We start from the raw sequence: 19253 nt of genomic DNA on the forward strand, positions 1-19253 counted from the left end.
CTAAAAATCTCTGGAGAGGACCATGCCAGCAGCCCAGTGCCAAGAATGCTCCAAGCCTCCAGCCAAGGGCCTTGCAGAAACAAAGGCGAGAGACCACAGAGGAAGAGAGCAGCTGAAAAGCAGCAGGGATCTCCCAGACTATCAACATAAGAGACAGAAAGGTCAGGAGACTCCCTGGGGACTCTGGGAAAGAGCTGGATCCACTTTGGCTGAGTGACAAAGCCAGAGGGGTGGGACAGCTGGCACTAGGGGAAGCAGGAGGAAGAACACATTATAGTGGACACAAGAAACAAAGGGGAGGAGAGTGCCCACCAGGGCTGGGAAGCAGCCGACACCACACGCCGCCTGGCAGGGCATCCTGTGACAATGCCACCACTGTCCCCACATGCCAGGCCAGGAGCTGCACCAGGCTCACACACTGCATAGCCTTTCAGGCCAGCTGCCTGCCCTGTCTTGGCCACTCCTCGCATGACTACAGACAGGAGGGTGCTCTGCATGGCTGATGATGCCTCCAGGAAGAAGGATGGAGAACAAGTAGTGAAGATTCTGTAAGGGAGCTGCCAGCATGGGTCTGAATGAGGACAAAAACTGCATGACAGAGTTAGCACAGAAGCAGAGAGGAAACCCCACTGTCAGTCACACCTCTCCACAATTCACTTTGAAAACTCAACAGAAAACTCAGTATTTTAATGCAATCAAAGAGCAGCACTGCAGGGCCAAGCTTCTGCACAAAGGTATGGAATCACAGCCAAGGGACTTCTGAGACTCAAGGGAAATGGAAAGCAGGAAGACAGAGTACAACATTTCAGAACTGCAGGTGACCTTCTCACACATTCTTACTTTCTGCCCCAGACCTGCTACAAGGGTCTGAACTGGTCCATAGCCTTTGCCAGGCACAAGAAAAAAGAGCTTCTGGTCACCTTCTAAACACTAGCAAATGAGGCAACCCCTCACCCCATCCAGCAACACCTTAAAATCGTGATGGGTCCCTTTGTGCACCAGGATTTGCAGTCCACAGTTGCAAGCCTTGTCATTGAAAAGGATAGCCCCAGGCTGCCCTAGAGCTGGGGAATGTGCAGGTTGCCCCTGCCCTTAACCAAGAGGGGGACCAGGGATCACAGCTGCAGTGGCAGCATCATTCCCACCGCTGCAGAGGGTCGTAGCCTGCATGATGTGCAGCGATGCACAGCGATGCACAGGGCATGCACAGTGGCAGCAGCTCAACTCAGCCTTCAAGGAAACCCATCCTCTTCGCAGGAAGGTTGCTAAGCAGCCAGAAAGGGATGTGCCACGGGAACTGAAGATGTACTGTCCCTTCTGCAGGCATTGGTCCCAAGAGCTGACAGCAGCTCAGGCAATGCAGCCAAGCAGACAAGCTCAGAGCCCAAGCGCAGCCCCAGCAGAACCAGTTCAGCTGCTCCCAGGGCAGCTTTGGCTACAGACAAAGGATGAGTCCTTGGCTGGCACAAGCTGCTGGAGCCAAGACGAGGGAAAAAAATGACAGATCTGGTTTTATTATCTCTGCATTTAATCAGCTCCTTGGCTGGACCAGCAGCACAAGGCAGAGGAAGGTCTCTGAGCTCCTGCTGGCAGGAGTCAGGCGGTTGCTGTCTGGTTGGCTGCTGCAGGATCTGACACAAGGAGCCAGAAGCATGCATCCTTGTCTGCCTCAGAGGCCAGCATGGACGTGGGCTGCAGGTGCCCAAGACTTCACGGCTCCTACAAGTCAACCATAGTGCAAAGCCTTCCAGGACCACCAATGAGAAACCAACAGCCCCCAACTGCTTTTGATACTCTCCCACTTCCAAACCTTGTCATCATTACCTTCAGAGCCAACGACAGCTAGAAAAAAACCCTGAGATTTCTCCTTCCCACCCTGTTTCCCTGCTGATGTCCAGGAGCACCAGCCTGCAGCACACAGGAGAGGCTGCCCTTACCTCTGGGCATCGGGCTGGGAAATGGCATTGACCACAGCCTCCACTGCTGTGTCAAAGAGCTCTGGGTCCTGCAGAGAGGTGAAAGCTGCTTGGATGAGGTTCTCGCAGTCCATCAGCGGGATCTCCAGCTGAACCCAGCTGGAGAAGCACTTCAGCACCTTCTGCTTGATGAAACCCGGGGAGTCCTGCTGCTGCAGCAGCTGCTCCAGCAAAGGGAAGACAGAGCCGCACTCCTGCGCCAGGACGCTGCGCACCTGGCCCTTGCGGTACTGCGGAAGGCGGCTGGTCTGAAACTCCTCAGGCAGCACCGTCAGCAGCTCCAGCAGCGCCAGGCACCGCGCCCGCCCGTCCACGTTGGAGTCCTCCGCCTGGAACATGCGCACCATGTCTGCCACGGCGCAGGGCCAGGCCTCTGGCATCATGCTGAGCGCCAGGGAGGCCAGCGCCACGCACAGCCGGGTCAGCACGATCTTGGAGCCGCTGGCGAAGCGCGTGATGTGGGTGAAGAGCTGCGACTTGAGGCTCTCATACTGGTCAGCCGGGATGTCGTTCCAGTAACGGGAGATTTTAATGTGGAGGGCGCTGGCACCAAAGTACTGGATCTCAGGTACCTTGTCCATGTGGAGAAGCAGCCAGCTGAAGTGCCATGCTTGGGGGGACACCTGTGCCTGCATCAGCCATTTCTGAGCCAAGTTCTTGTTCTCGATGTTTGGGTCGTAATACAGCTGATGGAGAGCCTGAAAGAGAGAGGGAAGCACCCTAGAGCAGCTGAGGAGCACCACTGTGGTCTGTCCTGCCTGGGAAAGGTTTACCAGGAAGGCTCACTAGGATGGAGCCCACTATCCAGGCTGCCCTGCACAGCCCCCCTCCCCAGGGAAGCCTGTGTTAGCTGGCCTCCCTCTTCCCATTCTCAGTGAAGTGAGAGTGATCTGGCAGCAAGTGAGGACCTGCAAAGCATCCTTCCCCTCCTTTCATGCTTCATTCCAGAAATGTATTTTCTTTAATCATTTCCCATCTTCACTTTCACATGTGCTGAATCTGCCCGCTTCCCTGCTAATGTGCCATCACTGGGGTGGGCACAGGACCCTTCTCCCACATGAGGACTGTAAAGGACATGGCTGACCAGCACTCCTGCCTTCCACTCACACCTGCTCTCTGAAAGGTGCTGTGGTCCACAGCTTGCATCCATGAGTCCATGGAATGCAAGAGCCACTGCAGATCTTTGTCAGGTTATGCAGAGTCATGAAAACCCACAGTCACTAAGTTCAGGGATTAATCTCTCCATTAAGTGCCTTTGAAATATTCCCAAACCCACCCACTTACAGCTGAACTAAGAGAGCTGGCATCCAGCCCTGCCTCTGTCACTGCTTTCCATGACAGTCCAGTACTGCTTAGTCCGTATCTCCATATAGAGAAGGGAAACATCACTTACCTGCTCCTGCAGCTTTCTGAGATCTAGTTACTGCTTTGCATAGCTCAGATCCATATGAACAGCCTCACACAGGCTACGAGGCTTTATTTGCAGAGGAATTTTATACAGATATGAAACCCAACCTTAATTAGCTACTTATCCTGAGTGGGTACAGCCAGCAACCAGTGATGTCCTCACACAAGGAGAGGAAGAATAACTATCCCTTACCTGAACTCCATCTTCCAGCAGTGAGGATTTCTGCCTGGCACAGCACATTTCATTTCAAATTGCTGACTGCTCATGCCAGGAGCAAGGAAAATCCATGGCACCTGTCGGGCAATCAGGCACCCATAACACCCCACCAGCAAATCAGAGGATGATTGCAGCAGGTGCAGAGGATTTTTTTGTGTTCCCACCCTGGCTCCAGGTCTCAAATAGCCTACCCTCCTGCTAAAAAGCTCTGTGAAATTCTTGTGGTTCCTGTACCCAGGAGAGGATTTAAACCCTATTTTTAAGCATGTAGAACTGGCAGCTTGGGGCACAGGACTTCCCAAGCAAGCGCTTGTGCATCCTGCTGCTTCCCAGCGTGAGACTGAAAAGCAGGACAATATGACAGGAACTTTACAGAGCTGGCATTGCCTGGGCCATAATTTGAATCACCGCTGTCCAAGACTTTGTGACAGGGGAAAATGAGGATAACCTCTTTGTAAGAAAGATCTTTGTAAAAAAGAGGTTATGAAGTATGTAGGAGACAGAGTCAGCCAACATGGCTGCAGAGGGACAGCAGCCTGTCTGACCCACTAAAGCATCTATCCTGACACAAAAAAGGTTAACCCTACATAAGCAGGACATGGGAGAGAGAAATCTATCCCAACAGAGCAAGCCAAGGGGAGACCAGGAGCTCTCAGTAGTTAGCCAAACCTTTGCTCTGTTCCCAGTTATTTTGGACTTGGATGCAGGAAGCATCACTCAGCTGCTGGGGCAGAGGTAAGCACTGTCACCTCCAAGCAAAGCAACAATTTACTTTGCTACAGAGCAGCAGCTGCAGATGTGCTAAAAGCTCAGCCACTCCTGGGGGTAGGAACCTGGCTTCTACCCCTGCTGTTCTGCTAAAGACTGAGTCATCCTGCAGCAGGCCTGAAGCTGGAGCTCCCAACCATTACCAGCTCAGTCTCTTGCTCCCATCAGAGCTTGCTGCTTATTTTTCTTCCCAAATAAATCTCACTTGAGATTCCCAGAATGGTGACAGCCCACTCTTTCCCTTCATTGCTTGCTGGGCACTGTCATAAGGTGAAATGAGCAGTGACCTCTGCATGCTCTCTAGCCCAGCATCCTTTCCCCACCCTCTATTTTTACATGCACTTCCTAATGAATTTATTTCTTCTATTTTGAATGGTGCTACTGCTTACAAAATTGTGGGGAGAACAAAAATCCCTATGCATCATATATTACAAGGCAAAATGTGTACACAGGAGCCCTAACCTCTAAACCTGCACAAACTTTGTAAAACATGGACCTCACCATTTATGCAGGATGGACACATCCCCTGGCCTACAGCATTGAGTTCCTGACCCACAAGCTCCCCAGCTGCTCACCTGTGCTGGCCATGGAGCTGCTGCATGCCAGTCTCACATCAGGGAAACTGCCAGGCAAAACTTGGCACTGTGCACACTCCAGGCACACCACAGTGAGCCCCAGGAGCAATGTACATGCAGGGCAAGTCTTGCACAGCACCACAGGGGACTGGAACCATGGCAGGGCAGCAGAGCAGGGGTTGGCAAACACAGTCTGCCTGCTAGGAAGCAGCTGAGGGTTCATCCACTGCCTGGCTGGGGCTGCCTGGCTTGGCCTGATCCTACCAGCAATATCTGCTTGAAGCCAGCAGCCTCTGGTGCTGCCATGTGATCATCCAACTGAATAGAGAGGAGAGAACAATCAGGAAAAGCTCAACATGAAGCTGAGGTGCAAGCAGGTACCAGCCCTGCACACATCTCCTGCACACACCTCCAGCACACTCACATCCTGCATGCAGCCCCATCAGAGACTCCAGCAGTGGCTCTGCTAAAAAATCCCAGCTGCTGCATTGTAACAATAGCAAAGAGGGAGCACTATCATAGCTGCTCCCCTCAACATTTGTGCTGGGGAGATGTTACTACCCCTGCGTTAAGATGAACAGTGAGCAGTTGGGTTGCAAAGTTTCCTGGGTTTCCCAGGCAGGGCCAGCTTTCTAAATATGTGGACAGCTCTCCCATCACCACCATTCCAGCACCTTGCCTGCATCCCTCACATTCCACCTGTGTGCACTCCTCACCATCACCAGTGAGCTCTCTGGAGAGGCGTCCACGCCCAGCAACACCAGCTCAGAGCCCTGCTCCTCCTGCACAGAGTCTGGGGAGGTTTTCAGCAAAGGTCCCCAAAGAAATGCTGAACCTCCACCATGGGTGAGAAGGTGAGTGGCAAGACGAAAAAATCTACCAATTACACAAAGAAATTCAGAGGAGGGAAGAAAATTTAATGCTGAAAGCTCACACTACAAGCTGCTGGAAGTCAGATGAATATTCTGGAAAAAAGCATCTGCTCACTAGCTCAGCCCCTTTTGCAAGCACTCTGCCTGGAAGGCAATCAGTTGTGGTGGCTCCTGAAAAAAGCATGGCTGTTTCTGCCTGCATGCAGGACACCAGGTGGAAAGGCAGCACATGCCCAGTACACCCCATCCAGTACTCTACACAACATGGGAGACCCTTCCAGAGAACCTCCAAGGCATAAATACTGGGCCCATCCTAACTAAGCTCAAAGCAGCAGAAGAAACCCCTGGGAGCAGACTGGGCTCTGTCCCTGGCCTACCACACACATCAGCTGAGCTCATCCTCTGCTGAGAGTGTGGGGCAGGGGACTGCAAGACCCCATGCCCTGCAGAAGGGCATGTGAACACTCAGCACGCTCCTCCTCAGCGAGGAGGCACTGTCCTCCTGCCAGACCAGGCACCAGCATCGGCTGCTCTTGGACTTTAGTCTGACCACTCTGGCCAGCACCCTGGGGCCCATTAGGAAGCACTGGAGATGACAAGGGGGACTCATTAGCACCAAGAGGGAGAAGCAGAAGGCATGAAATCGGGTGACATCTAACAGGGAGGCTTTGTGCATTCCAGTTTGAACGGGTGGCTGACACCAGACCTGCCTTCTCCACAATTAGACCTGTAATGTGAGAGCTGGTAAACAGCCTGGTGTCAGCTATGCCCTTTGGCCAGGGAAGAGCCTCCTCCAACATCAGCTCTGCTTGGCTGAAAATAATTCTAGCTTATTACGATGGCTCTTCCCTGCTCTAAAAAGCTGTGATCAAAGCCTCAGTCAGGCTTTAGTCACTGGAAAAACATCAGCCCCTCAAGTAAATGGCTCTGGTGCAGGGCAGCCTGCTCAAAAGATGTGGGTCAGAGATCCCATGCTGGTTCCTTTGTCAGGTGGAATGGGAGCAGTCCAAGGAGAGTTACAGGCAAGCAAAGGCACCTGATCTTAGGCTGCACCCAGGCAGAGCAAGAGAGGAGGATCTGCTACAAGCCCAGAGCCCCCAACTCTCACCCTTCAGAGCTTCTGCAGGGAGCCCAGTGCCAGCAGGCTGTCTCCTTCACTGCACTGCATAAATACACTAACATGGGGTACCGGGCAGAGAGGTGTTGTGTCCATGCCATAATGGGGTGACAAGGCAAGCCTCAGACACGTGGCTCTGATGCCAGAGCAGAACTCCTGTTCTTGGGGACTCCACGGGGAGACAACCACCCTCCAAGGGCCAGTCTGCTTAAGCACAGAGCTGACAACAGGTACAGCCCTGAGTGAGGTCTGCCATCACAGCTGGGGAAACAGAAAGCTGCAAAATGCATTCCTGCTCTGCTCTTTGTAGCGTGCCCACAGCCACGGCATGGCGGGGGCAGCAGTGGCCACGGCCCCTTGGCACCCACCAGCCTCCTTCCAGCAGGACCCCCGGGATGTCTCCGCTGCAGTCTCTCGCTGTCCTTTCTACTTGAACGCACTCGCACCGTCAGTGCTCCAGGCCTGCAACAGCACAGCCATTACCCTGGCTCTGCCAAGTGAAGGGAACATCATCCCTGCCTCCCCTGCCTGCAGCAGCTGGCCCCCCCAGCCCCAGTGGGGCAGGCTGAGCAGCCAGCACCCTGGGAAGGCGGCAGCCTGCAGGGGATAGCAAATGGATGCAAAATAAAGCTTCGCGTGTGCTGTCAGGCATGCTGCTCCTGTTCAAGGACCCACATTTTGCCAGCAGTCCAAAAGAAAAGGGTTTTTCTCCCCTCTCCTAATAAAAGATGCTGCCACTCTGAAGCCCCTCTTTGAGCCCAGCTTGCCCACACCAAGTCCTCGGCTGTCCAGAATAGGCTGCAGCCCAGACACCACTCAGCAGCTTTGGTATCACTCCCACTGCTCCACTGCCATCAGCCCTCTGCAGAGCAGGGGGTGGTCCCCATCAGGGACAGGGGCTGTGGGACACACGTGTGCTCCCAGCGAGAGTGGGCAAGAGCCTGAAAATGCAAAGGGTGAGCAGAAGCAGAGAGAAACCCTGCAGATGCAAAGCCCAGGATGAGTTACAAGGGTGAGCCAAACATACCTGTCCACCATCCCTTGTTTCTACCCACCACTTCCATGATGGAGTACACAAGCACTTTGAGAGAGGAATTTCTGCTGGAGCCCAGGCACCAATCCCACCCATTCCTGCGCCATAATACATTACAGCTGAGATGAGGCTTCAGCAATGGCCCTTGTGGAGCTCAGACCAGCACTGCACAACAAGACGCTGCCCTCTCATTCCATCACCACCACACCACAGGAAGGAGCCAAGTGTCCAGCTAAGGTTGGCTCTGGCTGGAATCTGCTTCTGCAAGAGCATTTGCTTAAACATGTAACAAGGTGACTCCCTGCTTCCCTCAGTTCTGGAGGAATGTCTCCTCCTAAGGCCCCCAGTTTACCATCCGGGTGTGGCTGCCGCATCTCACACATGCGGGCTGCCTCTAAGGACTCAGTGCTAGATCCGCTACCAGACAGAGGATGCCATTCCCTCACCCTTTAGTATTCTCTTGATCAGGTTTCTGAAGACAGGCAACACCCTTCCAAAGAAACCAGATGCACTTGATTTCTCCTCCCCATCCTCCTGGGCAGAAGGCAGCCCCAGCAGCTGCCACATCCCGAGGCTCAGCATCTCAGAGGAGCAGTGATCAAAGCCATCCCTCTCCCATTGCGGTAGGCTCCGGATGTCAGCTCCATGACACCCCGCCTACCCATCCTGCCAGAGAGACTCTGTGCATTCATCAGGCATCTCCAGAGAGGCACACGGCAATCTGGAAGGCCCAGAGATGCCAGACCGCTAATGTGCTAGGGAAAAGACGTCAGCAAATATTACAAACACCCCAGAGGATCAGAGGCAGGACAAGGGAGGAAAGACCTGGAAGGAATTAGACAAAAAAAGAGGGCGAGAGCCTGCACTTGGGAAATTCACGGAGGAATGGCACTGTCTTTTTTCTTGTTTCAAAAAGGGCGATACTGCTGAAGCAGATTCAGCTGCACTAAGAACATGTGCAAAGGGTCTAGCATTCTTCCTCTCCTGTCCAATTCTGCAGTATTAAGTGCTGAGGGAAACCAAGATTGCAGGGAACAAGTCCTGCTTGTGCAGTGCTCCTCTGAGATGGACAGAGCAGTGTGGACTAAGCATCTGCAATCCATCTTCATCATCACCCCAGCACCAAGCTGTCAGTCACACCAGGGACAGCTCCTGGGCACACAGCAGCACATGCAGGTCACAAACCAGATTGTCCCATTTAGGCAATGAAAGCTTAAGCACTCTCACAGCCTGAAGCCCTTGGCTTTCCCAGCCTTCCCTTCCCTCCAACCCCTCCAAACACAGCAACAGAGCCCCACTCAGCAGCAGATGCAGGGGAAGCAGAGCCAGTCCGGAGCTGCTGGACTCCCAGCACAGTGTGGCCATGCCAGCCAGCTCTAGCTGTGCTGAAGCCAGAGCAGCATCTAGGTCAGGCTCAGAAGAAAACAAAAAGCAGACAATCAGCTCTCAGCTAGGACTGGGGGATGCTGACACAGTAACCCTATCAAAACAGCTCAGCTCCAGTGCAGCCCCCCTCCTTTCCTGTGCCACAAGAGAGCTTCCTATGGAAAAACAGAGCAAAAAAATACAAGGAGCAACTTTCAGATGGTGCCTGAAGTGCAGCACCTGAAGCTGGCACCTGTCCACAGGTTTTAGACCTGTCAGCTGGCCCTGCCTCCAGCACCTGCACCCTCTTTCGTCCCCGAAACCCCTGTTCACAGCTGGAGGTGTCTCCCTCTGGCACTGGTTATGCATAAATACAGCAATGATTCTTTTCAGCTACACAGGCTGCCAGAGCCCTGCAAAACCCCATTGCAAAATAAACAACAGTAGGGGTACAAAAGGATTTTCCAGGGACAGAATCTTCTCCATGAAAACCATCACAAGGTGTGACAGGCACAGTCTCGCCAGACTGCCCTAGCTACAAGTGCCACACATGATGACCTCCACTGCAGGGGACCTGGAAAGGCTTCAGCCCTCTGACTTATGAGATAACCAGCTCCTCAAGCTGTTCCTAACCCCAGCACTTATCACTGACTGACTCAGAGTGGAGTCAAACCCTGACTTAAATCAGTATTCAGTATTATTAATAGAGGCATGCACAAAACCTGGCAGGTGGAAGAACTCAGGCCAGTAGGAGCATCACTTATCTGTCAGCATCACCACTGACAAAGCGGCTCTACCCACCTGCCTCCCACCAGCCCTGCTCCCAGCAAAGCCCATCTTTCCTTCACTTTGTACCCCACAGACTTTCCTGGAAAGGACTGACACAGGAATGCTCTATGCTGCTGAACCTCTGTGTTTTTTTCTGAACCCACACCATGCTTATTCCCTGTTCAGGGACCGTGTTGCTGCCCCCCACCAACAGCTCAGAGCCCCACTGCAGTCCACAGCTGCACCTTCAGAGGACACTGCTCAGATGGCAAAGCCTGCAGAGATCAGGAAAGGCAGAGGCAGGCTGGGGGAGGGGAGATGAAGCATCCTAGAGGGCATCTCTGCTTCCCCCCAGGCACTGGAGACTAAATCCCAAGCAGCTTGGCAAGGATGAGCAGCCTCCCGGCACAGCCACACCTCACCCAGCCTGCGCCGGGTGCCCCCCACCCTGGCACTGCCCACCCTTCCCGGGCAAGTGTGCGCCTCATTGTTGGTGCAAACAAAGGAGCGGTTTGTGTCTGATGAAAAGAAAGGGAGTCAGAGGAAAAATCATCCAGCAGCCCTAGATGTATGCAGATTAAGCTGCAGAAGGTTGCATGAATGTAGCATTTTCCAGACATCAGCTAATCCCCTGGCTGTGCTCTGTCTCCATCTCCCTGGAAGAGGTGGGCTGTGTCTCACCTGCAGCCACAAAGGCAACCAGCACCCAGTGACAAACCTGACATCCCTGACCTAACGTCTCCTGTGAGGCCAGGCAACCTACTGGGGAGGGATGGGTGTGAAAAGTTTTCAGAAATGGTTTAGTGGTGTGCTTGGCAGGGCTGCACTAACTATTGGACATGATGATCTGAGAGGTCTTTTCCAACCTAAATGATTCCACGATTCAATGTGCCCACCAGCACGCCCATGAGTATTGCTTTGGCAAGGATCTCAGTCTATTCTTATACAGGAAAAATGAGGACACTCTGGGATTCCCACTAACTGTCTGAGGACCAAGCTATGGATGTCTGTTGGATGTCTGGCTACAGGGTAAGTGGAAGAGTGATGCACCTGCTGTTTGCCCTTCAGGGATGCATCCTCTGCTGCCCTGCCCCCATCACCTTCAAGGTGACTAAGGGAAGGTTTTTGCCCAGCTGCCTTCCTGGGTGTGCCCACTGAGGTGCCCTTTTTAGTCTCTGTGATGAACCCCAGGTCACACATCAGGTCACACATTCAGAGCTCATCCCAGCAGCAGTGTGATGCCAGCAGGCCTTCGTTTACCGTGGCCATTCCCTGGATCCCAAACTTCAGCAATCAGCCTCACTCCTGCTGCCCTGTAGATATTTTGAAAGACCTTGAACTTCAGCAGAAGCAAAGGGGTTGGATTCCTGGTTTAGAAAGGTTATCAGTGGGCCATCCACGCACTGAAGGCTTTTCCCAACCGTAATAGCCAATAATTTCCAGCACCTGGCAAAAGTTCCTTCCTTCCCTGCCTGATGGAGACACTGAAAATGGGCTTCACATTGATGCAGCTGGTTCAGTAGCCAGGACCAGACCCGTGGGCTCGCCCTGCCCAGCGCTGCAGCTGGCGACCGAGAGGACGCCAGTCAGAAACACACACAACCCCTCCCTTCTGCTCCCATTCCTGCCATATCATTTTCCCTGCCGGGCTGCCCCGGCGGCTCCCCCTCCAGCCCCACGTCCCGGAGCCCAGCAGCGGCAGGGCGGGCAGGCACCGGGGCCCGGCACCGCCGAGCAGGTGCCCCCCGCTCCCCGAGCCGCATCCGCCGCAGCACCGCGGCAGCATCAGCATCCCGCCGCCGAGCCCCCCGCCCCGCCCCGCCACGGCCACCGGCGGGCCGGCGGCGTTCGCTCACCTTCTCCACGTTCTCCACGGTGAAGTCGAGGCCCTGCGGCGGCGGCGCCTCCGCCCTCCGCTCCATGGCTGCGGCGGCGCTCAGGAGGCGGCGGCGGGCGGGCGACAGCGGCGGCGCACGGGCAGCCGCATCGCGGCGGGACCCGCCTCCCCGCCCCGCCGGGGGCGGCGGCACCGAGGCGGCGCGGCTCGGCGCGGCGGTCGGGCCGGGAGGCGCCCGCGGGACTCCCCGAGCAGCCCCAGCGCCCCGCTCCGCTTCTCCCCGGCCCCGCCTCGCCTCTCCCGCGGTCCCGCAGGCGCGGCCGGGCAGCCCAGGACCTGCCGCAGCGCCGCGCCGCACGCCGGGAGCGGTAGTCCCGGCCCGCGCGCGTCCCCTGCCGGGCACCGGCACCGGCACCGGCACCGCGCACCGGCACCGCGCACCGGCACCGGCACCGCGCACCGGCACCGGCACCGTGCACCGCGCACCGGCACCGGCACCGCGCACCGGCACCGCGCACCGGCACCGGCACCGCGCACCGGCACCGCGCACCGCGCACCGGCACCGCGCACCGCGCACCGGCACCGCGCACCGGCACCGCGCACCGCGCACCGGCACCGGCATCGCGCACCGGCACCGGCACCGCGCACCGCGCACCGGCACCGGCACCGCGCGCGGAGTGGGCAGTGCCGCGGGAGCCGCCCGCAGCGCCGCTCCGCACCCTCCCGCTGCCGCCTCAGGGGTACCCCCGTCCCCGTCCCCATCACGGGCACACGCAGGGGTTGGACGTGCAGCCCATCGCTTTATTGCTACAGGAAAAGGCGACTGTACAAAAATAGAGTTTATCCCTCAAATTTTACAAATAATAGAAAAAGGGTGCGGGGTGCACGGGGCGCTGCCCAGGGCTTCAGTGCAGCGCTGGGGTTAAATTACACCCGGCCTCTGGGGGCCCAAAGTCATAAATAGGAGCTGCCGCTCAAGAACAATAAATAAATAATTTAGAGTAATAAATAGTTTAGTGCCACAGCACCACGGAGCAGCGGGGGGACCCTGCCACTACCCTGGGAACCAGACAGGGGTGGGGGTCCCAATGGGTGTCTGTGACTGAACACCCTGCAGATACTAGGGGCTGCTGCTGGTCCGGGTGCAGACCCCCTCACTCCACTCTGATGCAAATTGGCCCCACTGCATCCCTGCCCTCAGGGACACCCCTTCCCTGCACCACTGACCCCACGGTGCCCGAGGGGACAGGGAGGTTTTGCCCCCTGTGAAGCTTGGGTGATGCTTGTCCCCTGGAGCACAGGTGCAGGAGTGCTGCTGATGAACACTGGGTTGGCAGACCTTTGGGAGTGGTGGGGATGGTCCATACTCTCTTCAGCTTGTCTGCCAGGACTGAGCCAGTGCACCTGGGCAGGACCCCATGTAGCCGCTGGCACCAGCTGCTTGGCACTGAGCAGGAGTGGGCTTGGCCACCCACACCCCAGTCATGACTCCATCTCACCTCGGCTCTTTGTCGCCACGTAATAACAGGGCCAGCAGCCTCTGCAAACCCTTGTTCTGAGCAACAGTGACACTGCACGTGGCAAGCTGGAGTCTGTCGGCATGTGTCGAGCTGGGGCCAAGCCAGCAGCCCCCTCCTCAGCCAATACAGCTGCACTCAGCTGCTGAGAGCTTCTCCACTGTCTGCCATGTGTTCTCCACATCCATGAAGGAGACAGCCTCATAGCGGGTGGGTCGGCAGCAGGGGTGGCTGAGGACCCGCTCCTGTGGCCCCGGGGCGATGAGCTGCTGCCGCAGCAGGCTGCCCAGCGTCAGGTCATAGTTGCTGCGTGCCCGGTGGCAGGACCCACTGCAGTACTTGAAGAGCACGATCTCGTCCGAGTTGAAGCCCAGGCCCAGGTCCCGCACCTTCACCATCAGGTTGCGGATGTGGCAGTTGCGCCCACGGGTGCGCCGTGGGGGTTTCCCCCCCGCCTTTTTGGCTTTGCTGGCACCTGGCGGTGAGCGCTCAGCACGCAGCAGCAGGTCCTCCGCCAGCTCTGTGGTGCCTGGGCTACCTGTTGTCGCGTTGTCCCCTGCACATGGAGGAGATGGTGCTGTCATGACCTATCCTGCACCCATCACCCTTCTTCTGAGCCTGCCGGTCCCCGCTGTGACCTACGGATCCCTCCTGATCACCCACCATGGCAATGGCTGGTGCCTGAGAGGATGCATGAGTGTGTGGGAAGATCCTTCCAGCCAAGAATCTTCTCATCTTCTAATTTCTAGGGCTCTGCCACATGCCCAGCATGAAGCTTAGGGCCCCAGGTATTGAGATCCCCTCAGCTCAGCCCCATAGTGCAGCCACAGCCCCACACAGGCTGGGGCTCCCCACAGTAGCTCCCAACCTGCCCATGCCCCACACACAGGATTACCATGCCCAGGTGGGCGGCCTGTCCCAAAACGCACCATACAGCTGGCTCCAGGCAGCGGCAAGTGGTGTCTCCACACCATCCTCCACAGACAGGCTGGCAGTGGCCATGCCCCGTGGCGTGGGGGCTGTGTCCAGCGTCTCGTTGCAGTGTGGTGTTCGCAGGGTGCCTGTGGCCAGCCCAGCCAGCAGTGACAGGATGGCAAAGAGTCCCCACAGTGTCCCCTCCTGCAACGAATCACAGCACAGCAGGGTCAGCCCTGACCAGGGTCGCCACACCAGGAATGAGGCTCCATGAGCTGGGGATGGGTGAGGATGGGGTCATGTAGTCCTGGCCATTGCAGCCAGACAGACCTGGGCTCACCTTGGGATGCAGGTGTGTGGCAGGTCCTGCAGGCCTTCGCTCTGGTGGCCCCTGTTGCTGGTCCATGCTAGCTGCAAATACAGAGGTTGGGGTCAGGGCCCACACAGGGTAGGTTTAGAGCTGGCTGGCTGGGAACTGGCATATGCCTCCCTGCACTGGCCAAGCATGCCACCCCCTCCCTCACCCTCCAGAACCTCACAACACTTCCTGCACCCCATTCATGGCCCACCCCTACCCCTCTCCTCTCCTGGCATAACCAGGCATTCTCACCACACTAAACAACCCTTCCAAGAGATTGGGCAGCTTAGGCAACCCAGCCTTTATACAGCACGTCTCCTCAGGGGCAATGCAGCCATGTCCTTGTGTGAACAGCCTGGGATGCCAGGCTGGGCTGTGAGGCAGCAGCTGGGGCTGAGAGTGCTGCACGCGGGGGCCTTTTCCCATGGCCCTTCCCTGGGAATGTTTTTCTTGCTCACAGTGGGAGCCTGACCTTGGAAACTCCAAAACCATTAGCACAGGGTCCTTGGGTGCAGCCACCCCTTGGCCCCGCGCTGGCTCCCCAGGCTGCTGCCTGCACCAAGCTGGGACGCACAACTCCCAAGCAGCCTGGATGAGTGGGACTGCAAGGGGCAGGATGCTCAGGCAGGTCCTGTGGGGACATAGCAGGGTATGGAGCACCGTGCTGGGCTCACTGAGTCATTCACCCCAACATCACAGCTTGGCGTCCACTGGTACACAGAAAGGCACAAAGGCACTGCATCCCTCCTGTGCATGATCCCAGCAGAGCAGCAAGCATGCTCTCTCAGGAGTGATGTTTCTCAGGAGGTACTGGCACCGCCGGAGGGGCCAGGCGAGGGTCCCTGCGCCCTGCTGGAAAGGGACGGACACCCCCGTCCCCGCTTCCGCGACCGGCCGCCCGCTACGGCCCCTCGGCTCCAGCATCGGGGGCAGGGGATAGGAAGGGGACTGGGGACGGGACGGGACGGGTCGGGACGGGTCGGGACGGGACGGGACGGGACGGGACGGGACGGGACGGGACGGGACGGGACGGGTCGGGACGGGTCGGGACGGGACGCATCAGCCGGTGCAATTCAGGCTTCTCCCGTCCGGCGGCAGCACGGCTCCGGACTCCGCAGCGGCAGCGCTGCCGGCGGGGCGCCGAACGAGGGCAGCCTCCCTTCGCCACCGGGAGCCCGGAGCCGAAGAGACGGACTAACACAACCAGCGCCTCCTCAGACTCGGGGCCCCGTCCACGGGGCAGCTCCTCGAGCGCGCTGGACCGCAGCCCACCCTGGCCCCGCAGCCCCGCTCCGCATCTGCTTTTGTCCAGCGAGGGCAGAGCTGAGCCGAGCACCTGGGCACCCCACGGGGGTGCCAGACCTGCACATGCCACTGCAGATCCCCATGTCCCGTACGGGGAAATCTGGCTGGATCTGCCGCAGACACGGCTGCCAGAGCCCTGCCGGGCGATTCATAGACACAGGAGGGTTTTTTCCCAGGGTCGGAACTGAGCCCATCCATGTGAGCACCTGTCTGGACCCCACCACATGAGTCCCCCGCCCGGGGCTAAACAGCAGCAATATTGATGCAATCCCTGAGCAAGCCACCTCACACTCACTCGTGCAGAGCCCGGCGAGAGCCCCGCTGCCTGCCCTGTGCAGGGGCCGCTGGGGGAGGATGTCCCGTGGCTGCGCCAGACCCCCGGGGGAGGCTGCAGACACTCGCGAAGTGCATCCACGCGGGCCTAGCGGGTACCCCACGCCCGCGGTGAGCGTCTCGGCTCTCGAAGTAACTGTGTCAGCCCTGCAGCCGCGGGTCCCATCTGGAAGCACGGAGGATGCCCAGAGACCCCTTCGGGCACCTGTGGGCATCGGCGGAGGCCCTGCATCCCTGTCAGCCCTGCATCCGTGGTAGAAGAAGTGACGGGGCTCAGGAATCAATCCCACGTATGAGAAGCGGGCACTCGTCCCGCAAAGCCTTAGAAGACTGGGCCCGGACACACGGGACACACGGCAGAGACCAAACTCGGCCCCAACTCAGGGACAGCAGAGCCGGGGGGCATAGAGTACCCCCGCCCCTTGCCTCTCGTCTGCCCACCGCCCGAGGAGCACACATGTCCGACGTGCCCAACGGGCCGGGCGGGAGCCCAGGGAAGAAGCGGGAGAGTCCGTCCCGGTGCCCCTCGGGCGCCCGCAGCGGGGTACCGCCTGTCCCCGCCCCGGCAGGGAGCCCCGGCCCCGCCGGGCCCCCAGCGCTTCCCGCCGCCGGGTCGGGCTCGGCACCCCGGTAGCCAAACGGGGGGGACATGCCCGGAGGCAGCCCGAGACCCCTCACCGACCCGCGAGTATTGCCGGGAGGTGGGTGGCGAAGCGGGTTCCTCTCGTCCCCCCGGTAGTCCCGGTATGAGCCTCCGCCGAGAGTCGGGGCCGCCAGCAGGCTGGGGCGGGCGCTGTCGCCCGCCACCCCGGCTCGCACTCACCGTGCCCGCGGTGGGGACCATCCCCCGGGCCGCCGCTGCCCCGCATCGCCTCCGCTCCCCGCCGCCCCCCGCCGCCCGCCGCCGCTGCGCCGGGGCGGGGCGCTGGCGGGGGCCGGCGCTGCCCCGCCGGCACCGACTCCCGCCGCTGCTCCCGGTGCCGCTCCCGCTGCGTCTCGGGGTGCGGTGGCGGCGGCGTCAGGAGGACGCGCAGTGCGGGGCACCGGCGGCTCCATCCCGCTCCCGTCGTCGCTACCGGTGTCAAATTCCAGCCACCGTCACCTGACCGGCGGGGCGGGCACCGGCACCGGGACCCCGACTCACACTGGCACCAGGATGCCAACCGGCACCCCGATCCGCACGTAGTGGCACCGGGACTCCGACCCGCACGGGCGCCTGGACCGCACCGGGATCAGGATGGCACCGGAATCCCGCCAGCAGCAGGAGCCGCAGCCCAACCCGCTTCAGCACCGGCTCTCGCCGTGATCCGCACCGCCTCCGAGCTCCCGCGGAAACTCGCACCCCGCCGGGAACACCACCAGGACCCCCGGAGGCAGCCGATCCCCGCTACCGCCACCTGCCCGTCGGCCGACCCCCGGGCAGGCGGACCCGCAGCCTGGACGGACGGACGCCCCGTGATCGGTTCTTCCTGCCCCGACAGCCCGATCACAACGCTACCGGGATGGACACACGGACACCTTCGGGAAAGGGTTCAGCCCTTCCCGGAGCGCTCCGGCAGCAGAACCCCACGGGCACCCTTCGCCCCGCGTCGGAGGGCAGAGCCCCGCGGGGGACCCCTTGCACACGTGGGAATCCGGCGGGGATGGGTTGCCGGGCAGGGTCAGGGCCATCCCGGCAGCTCCGGGCAGCGGCGGGGCCGGCCGGCGTCCCAAGCATCCCGAGCTGACTCGGGTCACCGGGGTGCCTGGCGCTCGCGTCCGGCCGCGCCGGAGGAGGAGTCCGGCCTCCCGCCCGCCCGCGCCCCGTGCCACGGTCCTCCTCGGCTGGGCCGCCCGCCACCGGGCTCCTTACCTCTGCCGCCGCCCTGCCTCCCTCCACCGGGGCCGCCGCTGGCCCCGGGGACATGGGGGCCGGCTGGCGAGTGGAGCCGAGCCCGTGCGAGTCCTTACGTCACCGCCCGGGGCCCTCCGCGTCCATCCCGGGGCTCTCGAGTGCTCCTTGCGAACGTGCCAAATCCCGGGGCCGCCTCCGCTCGGCCCCGCTTCACACGTGTTCCCCTGGCCGGAGCTGATCGCCGGGACGCGCCCCGGGCCAGGCGAGCCTCCCGGGACCGGCCCTCATGGCTGCGGGGTCCGAGGGCGCCCGGGCGGGCTGCGCGCCCCGCTATGCCGCCGGCCGTGTCACCTGCCCCGGCGGCGCTCCGCCGCCTCGGCGCTACTCCCCGGGCTTATGCAACTCCCTGGCTGGAGCAGGGCCAGCGGCTCGGTCGCCGGCTGTGCCACGGCTGCATGCCCAGGTCGCTCCGACCCCGGGCCACCCGCGTGGCTTTAGCCTCCGTCCCGCCGCCCGGCAGCCTGGGCTCCGCGGTCCTGCGGAAGGGTCGGGTGGCCGCTCCTGCAGCCACCTGCGGAGCCGCCGCCTCGCCTGCTCTCATCTCCTCGGATTATCCAGCGCGGGGGTGACAACTCCCGCGTCCTCCTGCGACATCACCTACCAGGGAGTGTGTGGGCACAGGCACTAAGCCGTCCCTGCCACCGCGAGCAGGGACAGTGGAGGTGGCACGCGGCCCCGAGCTGCTGTTTCACCTGCCCTGGAGCGCGGCAGCGTGTGGCCCCGGCTCCCCCCTTTCACCCCCACTCCTGTCCTGGCACAAGCACCTTGGCCTAGTCTGTGGCTATGGGTGGCTCCCTGACTGCTAGTGGGGCTGCGTGGGAGCACGGGCTCTGCGGTGGGACTGGTGCTCCACGGCCTGGGGCTGTTCCCATCTGAGATGTCCTCACGGGCATCAGAGGCAGTGCCCATGGATGCCTCGGCCCAGCAAAGTTTTGGAGGCCCTGGTGCATCCCTGCTGTAGAGAAACAGCTGGGAGCAAGTAATAGGGAACAGGAT

The 19253-nt window shown here is 59.6% G+C and overlaps 2 protein-coding genes across 4 annotated transcripts in view; both read right to left on the reverse strand.

Moving 5' to 3' along the window:
- The window catches only part of IPO13 (importin 13), a 31292-nt gene extending 19166 nt beyond the window's left edge, over nucleotides 1-12126 (reverse strand). The window contains exons 1-2 of one of the 3 annotated variants that reach the window (XM_031505549.3): nucleotides 11955-12126; nucleotides 1938-2674 (exon numbers count right to left, since the gene is read on the reverse strand). In XM_031505549.3, the coding sequence (XP_031361409.1) occupies nucleotides 1938-2674; nucleotides 11955-12020 (803 nt within the window). In that variant the 5' untranslated portion in view covers nucleotides 12021-12126. Of the gene's footprint in view, nucleotides 1-1937; nucleotides 2675-3576; nucleotides 3708-11954 lie in introns of those variants that run through there. The other 2 variants (XM_021528232.3, XM_085586317.1) reach the window with 2 other exon arrangements.
- Nucleotides 12127-12605: 479 nt separating this feature from the next.
- Nucleotides 12606-17369, reverse strand: ARTN (artemin). The gene is made up of 4 exons (XM_077785377.2): nucleotides 17187-17369; nucleotides 14708-14778; nucleotides 14382-14571; nucleotides 12606-14008 (listed from the first exon to the last, which is right to left on the reverse strand). Exons 1-4 carry the CDS (start codon nucleotides 17230-17232, stop codon nucleotides 13572-13574), a joined length of 744 nt encoding a protein of 247 aa, XP_077641503.2. The 5' UTR covers nucleotides 17233-17369; the 3' UTR covers nucleotides 12606-13571.
- Nucleotides 17370-19253: the final 1884 nt, after the last annotated feature.

The sequence above is a fragment of the Lonchura striata genome, chromosome 8 (assembly GCF_050655825.1).
Source record: "Lonchura striata isolate lonStrDom1 chromosome 8, ASM5065582v1, whole genome shotgun sequence".
In the NCBI taxonomy this organism is placed as follows: Eukaryota; Metazoa; Chordata; class Aves; order Passeriformes; family Estrildidae; genus Lonchura; species Lonchura striata.